The 14,102-nt window shown below is 31.0% G+C and overlaps 1 protein-coding gene across 1 annotated transcript in view; it reads left to right on the plus strand.

Annotated features, from left to right (window-relative positions):
* Nucleotides 1–14,102, plus strand: part of Myo9a (myosin IXA) — a 251,023-nt gene that overhangs the window by 99,946 nt on the left and 136,975 nt on the right. The window contains exons 6-9 of the mRNA XM_047539276.1: nt 196–252; nt 3,732–3,832; nt 7,532–7,658; nt 13,316–13,405. Coding sequence (XP_047395232.1) covers nt 196–252; nt 3,732–3,832; nt 7,532–7,658; nt 13,316–13,405 — 375 coding nt within the window. The remainder of the gene's footprint in view (nt 1–195; nt 253–3,731; nt 3,833–7,531; nt 7,659–13,315; nt 13,406–14,102) is intronic.

Here is a 14,102-nt window from a genome sequence, read left to right on the forward strand (position 1 = left end):
CCAGTGGACAATGGATTGGGCAGAATAATACATGATCTCCTAGAATCTGAATGTTTGTTTCTTATTTTATGTCGCTAAACAAAATAACTTCTTTTTGGATAGCAGCAGTGCTACTGCACATAACATCTAAGAGATTGTTAGAGAAGTATATCATTACTTAATAACTTCTGCCTAACTAATCTGCCTTACTTTCAGATAACAAAGAAACCCCTCAGACAGAGCTGGGATGATTATTGCTATGACTGTGAACCGGTCAGTACAAGTACCTAAGTATTATGTATTCCTGTTAAAAGGCTTGTTTACATACATCTTGAAAACAGTGCTAGGAAAAGACGATCAGTCAGTGATTTCTTTGAATGATTGATTTATATTTGTATGGTTTGATGAAAAACCAGTTTGGATATTTTTTAAAATTGCTAATGTTTAATTCTACATTTAGCATTTATTTTGACAATAAACTGCATTCCTGATTCTTTAGCATTGATATGGATCTGTATGAATTATGTTTCTTTTCTGAGATTTATTTTATTTTTTTAAATACTGTTTTAGTTGTTGATGAACTTTTATTTTATTTATTTATATATGGTCCTGAGAATTGAACCCATTGCCTCACCCATGCAAGGCAAGTGTTCTACCACTGAGTCGCAATCTCAGCCCCTTCTCTGAGATATAGTTTTTAAAATTTCTTCCTGCTTCATCTTTTCACAAAATGAAGGCATGCATATTTTTTCTTTGATTTTCTTTTTTTTTCAATTGCATGACAGGCTACATAGGCTTAATAATATTTTCAAAAAATGAAGTATTGGAATTCCTATAAGTAAGATTATTTTAGTGTTTAAATTGAATTATTTAAGGACATATATAATGTAAATAAAGGTGAGTACATTGAGCTTTACTTGTTTTATAAAGACAAGTTTCTAGCCATAAAACGAACACAAAAAAACTTGTTTCTTCATTTTTTAATTAGGTCAGATGTAAAGGCTGAAAACAGAGATACATCTACTATGTTTATTAATAACTAATGAATTAATTTATTAAGTTTCTTCCTGGAAGCATAACATGTCTTAGTCCTTGCTTTAAAGAGCTACAGCTTAATTCTCACTGCATGTGATTATAAATTCCACTAATTGCAAAACTAGCCTATTTTCGCTTGAGAATGATCAGTGTGTGTGGACGTTAATTTTTTTCTTCAGCTAAAGTTTAATTGCATTACCATTCCACAATCAAGAAAAGTTTGGTTTTCTTTCTTTTCTTTCTTTTTTTTTTTTTTTGCGGTGCTGGGGATCGAACCCAGGGTCTTGTGCTTGCAAGGCAAGCACTCTACCGACTGAGCTATCTCCCCAGCCCAAAGTTTGGTTTTTGATATAACATTTTGGGAAATAAATTCTAGACATTTAAGTTTATAGCTTCTGATAAATTTTAATAGAAAAATTTTACGTCGTTTTGCCACTCTTAAGATGCTGTTCCTGTTCATCTTTTACTTACTACATCAAGTAGATTGTGTCTCTTGGGAATGTAGACAGGACTTGAACTGATCTGCATTTGTTCAGAGATGGTCTAAGTAATGCTTAAGAATTTGGGCTCTGAGGTAGATTGACCTGACTTAAAATACTGACTCATCCACTTAACTAAGTTTGAGACTCTGAGCAGGTTGCTTAATTCTTCTGTTCTTGTCTTCTACTTAAGGGAAAATATTAACTTGAACAATACATATGAAGAGCTTGATAGAATGCTGAACACTAAGTGCAGAAAAACTGTGGTTGCTATTGTTTACTGCCATTTGAGATTGTTATCCATCTTTTTTCTTAAGATTTTTTTTTGACAGTGACATTTTATTTTGTTTTTTAAAATTTTTATTGTAGACAAATGGGATACATGTTGTTTCTCTGGTTGTACATGAAGTAAAGGCGTACCATTTATGTAATCATACATTTACATAGGGTTAAGATTTTTATAACCATAATCTCTAATCTTTTAATATTACTTTCATCAATATCCTCTTGCTTATTATATTTTCAGATCTGTTTTGGTTTGAAATTTGATTATGTTCTGATTCTTTTCCTATAAGTTAAGTTAATAAAATCAATCAGTCATTCTGAATATCCTTTAGTTCTTACTCTAGTACATTTCAGGATAATCTAAACTTTCTTTTGCTATGAGTTACTGGAATTTATGTGACTAACATTATAGTCTGAAAGGATTGTTAAAGGACAATCCTACTATTTGTACTACATGATTCATGTATTTTGTAGTGTTGTATAAATGGTCCCAAAAAAATTGATTTTTATGTGGTATCTATTGTTGACTGTTGAATGGTGATTTAATTCCTTGTAAGGGTTGTCCTATTAAATAAACTTAGGCAGCAGTGTTGTATGGAAGAGAGCCAGGATTTAGAAGTGGTTGTTGGTTTGACCAACTTTATTTATTATTGACAAGGTTTTTTGACCTTGGGCAAGTTTTTAATATTCTAAATTTTTTTATTTCCTATAAATGTATACATAATTATTTCTGTGTTTTGAGGATTTAGTGAGATAATATGTATCATGTAGATATTCAGTAAGTGCAGACTTTCCATATTCAAATGGTGGTAATCTATTTAAATGTAAGTTATTTTTATTGCTAGTAACGTCTTAATCTTTGTTTTCTCAGTTATAAAATGTGAAAAATGAATTAAATTCTGATAATATGTTGGTCAATGTGTACTGTTATTTTTCTTTAAAGCTGGTCTATCAATATAAATGGTCATCAATATAAATGGTCAATCTCACCCAATTCTTTTATTTATCTGAACCAAGTCTTGAATTTTAGGGTTGAAATACCAGGTAGAATTTTTAAGACAACTAAATGATTATATATTTACTTCAGGAATTCCTCAATGTATTCTTGGTGCTGACTTGATGCTTGAGATCCTGCAGTAAATAAGACAGGTTCATTGAGTTCTTGATGGAGCATAACCTAGGAAAATAGGCATTAAAAAGCACAAATGTAAGAGGTGTTTGATAATGTAAGTACAGAGTAGTGTGAGAACATGTAGTAAAAGGATTTTAAAGATTTAGATTACATCTACATTGTATTACTCTTTGACTGTTTTGGGAACTGAAATGCAAAGGTTAAAATAATGTTTTTTTACATTGATGCTCCATAAATTTTTTACTGACTCATACGACACTTATTTTTTTGAGAATTTCATAAAAACTTTTACATATATTTCTTTCTTTGCTTGAAAGCTATGTTATCTTTATTCTTTCATTAGGAACTATGAAATAATACAAGTATAGCTAATAACATAAAATCTATGATCTTAGCTACAGTACTGTCTGTTCTAAGATTTTTGTATCACCAGGATTTAGTTCAGTACCTTGAATATGGTGGGCACTTGTTAAATATTTGTTGAATAAATAACATTTGCTTGTAGACTTGAGCTCTCTTAAATGATATGAGTCTCTGACATTCTTTAGAACTACTTAAAATCAAACTTGTGACTTCGAGATCTTTGTCTTGATAATTGTGACAGGGGGAGGAAAGGTAACCTACTGGTATTTTGGTAGATATGTGTTTACTTTGCATTCCTCTGTAGTTAAGATAGGAAATATAATGAATCTGAGTATGTATAAATATTCTACAAGTTCGAATTTGCATTTTAAACATGTGTACTTATCTCAAATTACCATATTTCTGAATGGTCTACATTATTTAACAGTTAATTTGATTTTTTCCCTTTTTATCTAAAGCAGGATTGCTTCACAGTGGAGGGAGAAGATTTGAGACATGACTTTGAACGCTTACAACTTGCCATGGAAATGGTAGGATTTCTTCCGAAGACGAGAAGACAGTGAGTTTATTTCTTGTATTTTTATATCCCCAGTAGAGAACAAATCATTACATACTTATCTTTGAAAGATTTTTCTTTTTTTTCTTTTTGGTACTAGAGATTGAACCCTGAGGCACTTTACCACTAACTGCATCTCTATTCCTTTTTAATTTTTATTTTGAGACAGGGTCTCACTAAGTTGCTGAGGCTGATCTTAAATTTATAATCCTCCTGCCTCAGCCTCCCAAGTTTCTAGGATTACAGGCATGTGCCATCACTCCTGATTCTTTCCCTTGGTTCTTTCAGTTTTCTAACTGTCTGTTGCCTCATCTATTTTTTTTTTTTTTGGTTATAAGTTCTTTGAGAATCCACAAACATTTGCATACAAATGTAGTAATTCATGGTGCCCCTGAAGGCTATTTATGCACCTCACCTTAAAATACACACACACACACACACACACACACACACACACACACACACAATTACTGTATAATGCTACTTCTGTAACTCTTCATTTTCTGTATCAGTTATCTATTGTCATGCATACCTATCCACAAAACACAATTTTTAATATATTTCCTTCCTTGTATATTTAATTTATATGTGCATTATTAACAAATACTTTCTTCATGGTAAATGCATTAGAAATACAAAATGTTTGTGATAAAAGACAAATTATATTTAAGATAAATATGTAAAATTAAAGACAAACTTGGTGCACATCAGAAGAAAATAGTTTTTTATAACTTTTTTATATTTTCAGATTTTTGTTTGTTGCTCAGGTTGGCCTCAAACTCCTGAGCTCAAGGGATCCACTCTGCCTAAGTAGTCAGAGTAACTAGGACTGTAGGCATGCATCACTGTGTCTGGTCTACTTAGAACTATTTTTGAAGGGGAAATTAGTGTTGATGAATATGTCAGATCTAATTATGTTGTCAATTTTTAATCTCTTAAGTGATGAGCTCAAAGTCAGAGAAGAATAGCTTTCCTATTTTCTTATTTGTACTTGTCATTGGTATGATTCTTTAACATATTTCTTGCTAGACTCTTTTATGAGGAGTTAGTTTAAACCAAGTGATATAATATGTAATATGCAAACCCATTTAATTAGTGATATAAACTGCCATTCACTGAAAGTTAATAAATAAGAGTACCCATCTCAATTTCTCCACTTTGTATTACTTCCATTCTTCTATCAGCCCTGAATACCTTGTATACTGCATGTGAAACCTGACTGGGTAACATATGAACCAAGTGAAGTGTTGATAGATATACAGATCGAGTATCCTTAATCTGAAAATTCAAATTCTGAAATGCTTTGAAATCTGCAATTTTTAGTGTTGCCCTAATGCTCAAGGGCTGAAATGCTTGGGAAGAGAAGTTCCTAAGATTTTGGAGAATTTTTCACTCTGAATTTTCAGATAATCAGGGAAGCTCAGCTGTTAAAGTCTATGCAGATGTTCCAAAGTCTGAAATGATCCAAAATCTGAAGCACTTTTGGTCCCAAGCATGTCAGATAAAGTTTATTAAACCTGTATTAAATTAATAACAATGATAATTTTTTTGATAACACAATTGGGAATATGTTTTTTGCTTTTCATACACCAAGGGTTTGTCTTTCATCTTTTGCATTTTAAAATATGACTGAAACTACTGGGAGCAATATGTTTTTATTAGCCTGACCTTCAGTGTGTCCCTTCCCTATCATTCTACTGTTATCTTCCAAATATACCCTACCTAGCACGAACTTTGCATTTTAACTTGACTGGTCTTGTTCTCTAAAACACTATGTTGTATTCTGAACATTTCTTGTTTTCCCCATTTGCAATGATCTTCATCTCTTTTTTACTCAAATATTTTCAATATTTCTGATGGAAAACTTGTATATATGCCACTCCCCCATCCTATGACCCCCATCCTATGATAAACTAATAAATCATAATATTTTTTATTTTTTTGCGATGCTGGGGATTGAACCCGGGGCCTTAGTACAAGTACTTTACCAACTGAGCTATATCTCCAGCCCCATAACATTCTTTTGTCTGAACTTAGACCTAGTCTAGAATCTCTTTTCATAAACTTGTAGGCAGCCTTAAATTTTGGTATGCAAATTGAAACTTGTTTTCTTTAAAGCTCTTCATGTTCTACAATTTTTAAATGAAAATTTCCATAATCGTGCTTTGTTTTTACCTTCTGTGTTTTAAAAATACCTGTCCTATAGTATAGTTATTTACTGTCATTACCTAATAGAAGGTGTATACTTTTTGAAAACACAAGGATTCTTGTTCATATTTTAAGATCTTTTTTATATTAATTTATATGGCTTTGGATTATTTATATGACATTAATTATTGCTGAAGAGAATGTGTCACATATTTGTGGGGGATAACATAAATGTGCTGATTATTGAGCCCCAGATATGGAAACAGTGTATATTAACAACCATATAAACTACCACTAAAAATAATTTTTGAAAAAGTACATCATGAATTTGTCGTTTCTTGACATCAATTATTTTTTTCTATTGATACTGAGTTTACTTTCTAATTTACTTCAGAATACTTTAAGGAATATTCCTTTGCAATTTGTATTTTCTTTGAATTATGAGAGTGATTCTAACATTTAAAAATTTTGTTATTTGAAAAATTAGATCTGCGAATTAGATGTTGATTCAAAGTGTATCTGGTTCCTAAAGCAATATCTTTTGTTTTATTTAGAATATTTTCTTATTTTAGGAAGACAGGTAGTTGTTTTCAACTGATAAAGGTACAAAGTTGTGTGTATTTAAGAGATTCAAGAAAGGGCTTTTAAATGAGGTGTTTACCTGCATTAAATACCTCTGAAATGTCAGATAAGTTACAATCTGTTCCTAGCTGTGTGAAATCCTTGGTAACCTCTGAGATATACTAGTGGGTAGAAGATGCCAAATGTATACTAAGTAGAGTGATAAGGTGAAAACAAGCAGTTTAATATTTCAGTAAACTTATTTGTGAAGGGAAAAACATGTTGAATTTAGGAGATTTACTTAAGAGAAAGGTAAATATGAGAGTATTTTGATAGAAAGTTTTTCTGGTGAGTTTCTGAGTTAACTGGAGTTGATGGGATAATAGTGCACAAGTAGATGAATTGGTTATTGACTGGAGGGATGTGTTCCCCTGATATAGGAGAGAAGCACATGAGAGAGTTCCAGTTTTGAATATTTCACCATAGGGGTCTGATATTACATAATTACCACTCTGGTCTCATACTTAAAAAATAAAAAGCATTTACCAGTGGCACCATAATGTGATATAGGAAAGCATTTAAAAATATGATTAATCACAAAAAATAGCCCCAGATAACTGATAAAAATGTAAATTCTAAGGCCTTTCCTTTAGAGATTATGATTCAGTGTATCTGAAATAGTAGGGGAAAATGCATTATGGACAGGAAGAATAGTATTGTAAATACATGGATTTGTTAAAATAGTACAATTTCAGGCGAGAAATCCCTTGACACAACTACGTAACAAATGGTATAATACTGAAACTAAGGTTATGTATAGCACTTTGTGCAGTAAACAGTAACTTTTAATTTATTTATAATTATTCTCATGTTTCTTGTTTTTCTGAGGACTCTTGGTACTGGTTAGTTTGCTTAGTTAGAATTGTTGAATGAAGCAAGCTTTGAGAATACACATATTCAAGCTACTGTTAAGTTGTGCTTTTATTTTCACAGGATATTCTCTCTTCTCTCAGCAATACTACATTTGGGTAATATCTGCTATAAAAAGAAAACATACCGGGATGACTCCATTGATATCTGTAATCCTGAAGTTCTGCCTGTTGTATCAGAATTACTGGAAGTGAGTGAAGACGTTTTCAGTTCTTTTAGATACTTCTTTGTGTAACTGTTTTACAGATGCAAGTGGATTAATGCTTTTTATTAATGATATTATTAGATACTGTTTCTTAATAGTGTTTCCAGATAGAGGAGGTTCTCTTGACATCTGCCTTATTTTAACTATTGAGCATGCCAGAATCTTTAGACCATTCGTGTTTTCTCCTCTGTCTCCACTTGCTGCACACATTCAGAATTGCTCAGTTTGTTGGATCAGATGAACATTTCTACTTTAGACTGCATAATGTTATGGACTAATTTATGTTTATTCTGCCTTTTCCAAATTTGAGGTTTTTTTCTCATACTAAGATTTTGTTTAGGGACTAGGGCTGTAGCTCAGTGGTAGAGTGCTTGCCTAGCAAGGGTGTGATTCTGTGTTCAATCCTTAGAACCACATAAAAACAAATTGAAAAAATAAAGGTTAAATTCTCATAAAAAAAGATTTGGGTTAGATTATTTTATTTGAAAATGGGGTTTTTGGGGAGGTGGTGAGAAGAGATACTGCTTTTTTCCTTAATGGGTTGAATAGAATTTGTCCTCATCTTCTGCTCATCTTGCATATTTACCTTACAAGATGGAATGTTTCTTACAGACCCTCTCATCTGGCAGATCAAGAAAAAATATGTATATTCTAACCTGTGTATATACACATATCTATAAATATTTCTATATGTAATCATTTGTATCTATATAAAGTTAAACATGACTTCATACTTTAGTTTCTAAAAATTCTTTTCTTAATAGATCATTCTAGTCTCTCACTTTGCATGTCTGTTAGCTCCTACTCAAACAATGAGAAACCTTTCTTATACCCTCTGCCATCCATCTACATAAATGTTCAGTTACAGTGTTCTTCTATAGTAGTTATTTGTGGGAAATAACTTTCTCTACTTGAGTACAGTACTTATGGACAGCACTTTTTGTCTTTAGTCCTATAGATTCCATTAGTTTCCAGAGTTGCTTAGATTGTCATCTTTTCCTATCTCCTCTCTTGAGATTTTTTTCTTATATCTGTCATACAGTTAGTAAAGTCTCTGGTCATGATCTTTCCTGGAATTTCCTAATGTCTTGAATAATTAAAAAAATTCGCATACGTTCATTCTGTGCTCAGTGGGTTTGACAAAGGCATGAAGCCATGTGTTCCCATTATAATGTCATATATAGAATAGTTTTACTGGTCTAAAAATTTCTCTGTACTTTACCTGTTCAATTCTTCTCTCCAAGTTGCTAGCAACTTCTGATCATTTTCACGGTGGTATAAATGGTATAAATGTGCTTTTTCCAGAATGTAATAAAACGTAATTGCAATGTAATTGGAATGATAGAGCATTTAAGGTTTTCAGATTGATTTATTTTACTTATCAGTATGTATTTTAAGATTCATCCATGTCTCTTTGTGGCTTGGTAGCTCATTTCTTTTTACCTTTGGGTAATATTCCATTGTATGGGTGGGTGTACTGCAGTTTGTTTACCCATTCATCTTTTGATGGAAGTCTTCCTTGTTTCCAATTTTTGGCAATTAGAAACTATAGCTTGCTGTGCTTTTAGAAATTAAAACATTAATATCTTTCAAATCTTGTTTCCTTTGCTGCTTCATGGAATTTAAACTAAGTAGTCTAACCCAACTGCCTATGTATACATTTCCTTCTAGTTGGTATAATTTAATTTGGGTTTGGTAGTTTAAAGTTAATTGTTTTCTAGTTGTGTCCCTTACAAATCTGCAGTGCTCTTTGAGAACCTTGGATGTCTCTTTGTTTTTCTTTTTCTTTTCTTTTCTTTTCTCTCTCTTTCTTTTTTTTTTTTTTTTTTTCTGGGCTGGGGATTGAACCCAGGGGCCTTGTGCTTGACAGACAAGCACTCTACGAACTGAGCTATATCCCCAACACCCTCTTTCTTTTTTATCTAAGCACAGTGTTTATTTTTTCTCTATACATGATTGGGAATTGCTTATTAGTTATAATGAAATGACATCATAGCAAAAGGTGTAGACAAAGGGAGTATCTTGAATTGGAACTAGACTCACTCATTGGAAAGAATTTCCACCAGGAGATGGACTGTGGTATCAGACAATTATAATGTCGAAGGTTCTGAAGATTAGAGAAAAAAGAATATTTCAGTCAGGCATTTCAGGTGATATTTTAGTCATGCATTTGGTGGTGTTATTATACTGGACAATGTGACTGGTTGGTCTTATTTTATATCCAGGCCTTCAGCAAGTACCAAAGCTTCTGATCCTAGTGAATTATTCCTTTTCTGGTGAGACACTGATAGGAGTAGTTCAGGGAACTTAAGAGAAAAAGGAGAAATCAATATCTGAAAATTGGAGTTACCAGTATCAAAGTTAGACATAAGACAAATGTGATTTGATAGAAAATCTTATTTGAACCCAAACTACTTGAATTTCTTATTTTGTACAATTTGGACTGGTTCTAGGACTTAGGGTTGGTATTAAGTAGAAAGAAAATATCTAGCTTCAGGAGCTAGAGAAGATACCTACCATGATATCCTGCCTGTAGTTGGTTTTAGAAATTATTTTAAAAATTGGTTGCCTCTATTTGGTTAATATTGATAATAATAATTGTAGCCTTAAAGCTTTGGTGAACTGGTTTAACTAAAATTTAAACTCCTTAGTTAAAATTTAATGTAATTCCCTATCTTCCTAAAGTAATTCAGTTCAAGGATAAATATAGGTTTAATTTTGAAGAATAGTTTAAAAATAGTAATTTAATTTTACTTTTTTCTATTTTAATTTTTTTTATCTCATGCAGCAGTGAATATTTTTATTCTTTTGTTTACTAAATCCTATTTGGATGGATGCTGGTGAGATTAAGTGAAATGTGAAAAAGCTTCAAATAGATAGTAATTATGGAGGATGTGTTTTGAGATTTTTAGAACCATCACCCTTACCACAAGCTGTTCAGTTTTTAGCAAAGTTTGTATGTTGAATACATTTTAACATCTGTTCAAATAAAGAATGGGTTTTTAATTTACTTATCACTTTTCAATTAGATAAATATGTGAAACTTTGCATATTGGATAGTGAATTCACTGATGTTTGATTTGTTTAAAAGTTTTGAAAGTCAAATATGTATAATGAAATATTTAAAGAATTATAGAAGTAACTGATAAAAATATCATTAATTCATTAATATTTTCTTTAGGATGCTTACCAAATAAAATAAGTGTGCTTTATGTGGTTGTGCAGGTGTATAGATCTATGTATAATCTCTGTTACTCTTTAGTGCTGGCACGAAGCCAACTCCTCAAAATGACTTAGTTTTCATTCTTTTTCCTGTTTTTCTGATTTTAAAAGAAGGATCAATAGTGCGTTCTTGAAAGGTTTGATAGAGATCAACCTTATGAGAGCTTTATTGGATGCCTTTTCCATTTGTTCTTTGTTAATGAATTTTTTAGGATTTTTCAAAGCTGATGTGAATTATTTTAATAAATTTTGTTTTCCTAGGAAAGCATATTACATCTAAAATTCATTATTTTTGATTTTCTTATAAACATTTGATTAATTTGAATTTTTCTCTGTGGTGTTATCTTTGTTTCTCTTTAATTTTTTCTTTTGTGTGAAAATTTCAGACTTTATGATAAAAACTATACTGTATAAATCATTCTGAAATTTGACTTTAATTTCATATTACATTTTTGAGATTTTTTTTTCAATTCTGTTTATATATTCTAGGTTCTTTTAACTCTTGTGTAAGATTGCATTGTATGAGTAAAACACAATTTTTATTTTTTCCTGTTAGTGGGGATTGAGGTTCTTGTAATTTTCTGTTTATAAATATTTGTTCTTTAAAAAAAATTCTTGAGTCTATAACATAGATCCTTTATTTACATGCTAAGCTTGTGCTCTACCACTGTGCTATACTGCTACTTATTCTTAAATATTTACTTTTAATAATTGTAGAAATGTACCTCAATATACATTTGGTTTTTATTGCATATGTTTCTTTTCACTTTTCTTAGTTTTGTTATTTTTTTGAAATCCAGTATTATTTGCATTTTTAAAAGATTTTAAATGTATAAGGTTGAGGTGCTTTGTATTTAAACTTTATTGTGCATTTTTAGTTTTACTGTATTTTGTGAAGGTAACGTGCCTCAAATTATTTCCATTTTTTTTGCATTTAAGAATTGAGCAATGGATGCTATATTTACTAGATACTTTCCTGTTAACCTTTCATGGCCAGGTTTGGTGGTACATGCCTATAATTCCAGCAACTCAGGAGGCAGAAGCAGGAGGATTGCAAGTCCAAGGCCAGCCTCAGTAACTTAGCAAGACTTTGTTTTAAAAAATAAAATGGACTGGGGATGTGGCCTAGTGGTAAAGTGCCACCTGTGTTCAATCCCCAGTACTTAAATAGTTGTAAAAGGATTTTTTATTTTTAATGTGACAAATTGCTGATAGTGCAGTAATACCTCCATCTATTGTTTTATAACTCAGTCTTTTCTTACAGTCTAACATCTTTTGCTTGATATGGTTTAATATTATGTTGTCTACGTAAATTTTATGAATGTAAAATAATATATAAAATGTAAAAATATAATATATTTTTATTATATATGCATGCTTTTATAAGATGTCTTTGTTTTACCATTTTATCTTCATCAGTGTTGTAAAATTCAAAAGTCTAATAAAACCAAATATAGTGAAGGTTTCAGGAAATAAGAGCTTTCAGTGTTACTGCTCAGAGAACACATGGGTAAAAATTGCATATAGGAGTTTGATAATATCCTATAAAGCTGAAAATGTGTATCTTATAAACTGATAATTCTGTTTTTAACTTTGTTCATCACAGGAACTCTTGAACTCATATGCAAGAATATTTATTGTAGTTTATTTTCTAGTTGTGCAAAATTGAAAACAGTGTAAATGTGATTATAATTACTATAAATAGAAGACCGTATTTCACACAGGTTATCGTTACATATTGGGACACTTAATTTAAGTTATAAACATATTTATATCTCAAAAACATATGGCACTATGATACCATACAGAAGAGTTAAATATATTTGATAATATAATATCATGTTTATGAATACATTTAATACATATAAAAGTATAAAAACAGAAACCAAAATGGTACATGTCAAATTCATGATAGTATTTATATCTGGGGAAACAGAAAGAGTGAGAATAATGAAGTGTCAACTTTATTTTAAAGTTTAATATCATGGATAAAAATAAACATCTGAAACATAAATAAGTACGCACTGAGAGCATTCCTGAAATTCAAGAAGTACTGTCACTTTTTCTTCCTTGTCTTCAATTGTGGAATTATGATCAATTGTCTTAAATAAAAATGATTTTTGCTACTATTTTATATTTTCTGTATTCTGTATAATGAAAATATTTTCTATTATCCTTAGAAAGCAAACTTTAAAAAGATCTATTTATCTCATCTATCTTGTTTTGTTTTTGAGGGGGAGGAATTGGGGTGAGTGAGACAGTTAAATTCCACTTTGTAGTTGCCAGTATTTTTCTTGGGTTTCCCTTTTCTCTATTATATATTTGCTAATCTCATTATGTACTTTCCTCTGTTGGCTTTTCAATAAAATAATTCATCCTTTGTCATAAATATATATTGAATTTATTTCTCTACTATATAGGTTAAAGAAGAGATGCTATTTGAAGCATTAGTTACGAGAAAGACAGTGACAGTTGGAGAGAAGCTTATTTTACCATACAAGTTGGCAGAGGTATGCTTTTCTTTGAAATGAAAGTATTCTAGACATTCTTAGCAGTTTGTGTTTTTTCTCTTAACAAAATTAAAATGACAGTTTAAAAAAAGTGTTGATTGATATATTTTGTAGGCCCTTGAAATTTGATCATGAATTGTCCATTAACTTAGAAACTGAATGTGATTTTAAGCAGTAGGCTTGAAATTTTTTTCCCCAAGGATCTTTCTTCACTGTTCTTTTATTTTTTTCACCTTTTTAAAGTTTCATATTATTAATATGAGGTAGACAGTAGGTAGAATTATAAACCATCAGTGTTTGATCCCATTGATTAATCCCTCTTTTTAAAAAATGTTTCTTTAGTTGTTGAAGGATCTTTAATTTATTTACTTATGTGTGTTACTAAGGATCAAACCCAGTGCCTCACACATGCTCAAGCACTCTACCATGAGCCACAACCCCAACCAGTGATTATTCCTTCTTGAGACTTTTTCAGTTATATTCTAGCATATTTTACTTTGCTGGTTTACTTTTTTGTTGTTGGCCACATATTTGTAGTCCTTTTTGCTTGCTCTTTCTTTTTTTCTTAACATCCTAAAGGGTGGGTACACTCAGACACAACCTTTGTTTTCTCTATATTCTTTATCTGCATTATCTCACCCATTCTTGTGACTTTAAATATCATCTATATAGTTTGCCCGATGAAATTTGTATTTAT

The sequence above is a fragment of the Sciurus carolinensis genome, chromosome 2 (assembly GCF_902686445.1).
Source record: "Sciurus carolinensis chromosome 2, mSciCar1.2, whole genome shotgun sequence".
NCBI classification, from domain to species: Eukaryota; Metazoa; Chordata; class Mammalia; order Rodentia; family Sciuridae; genus Sciurus; species Sciurus carolinensis.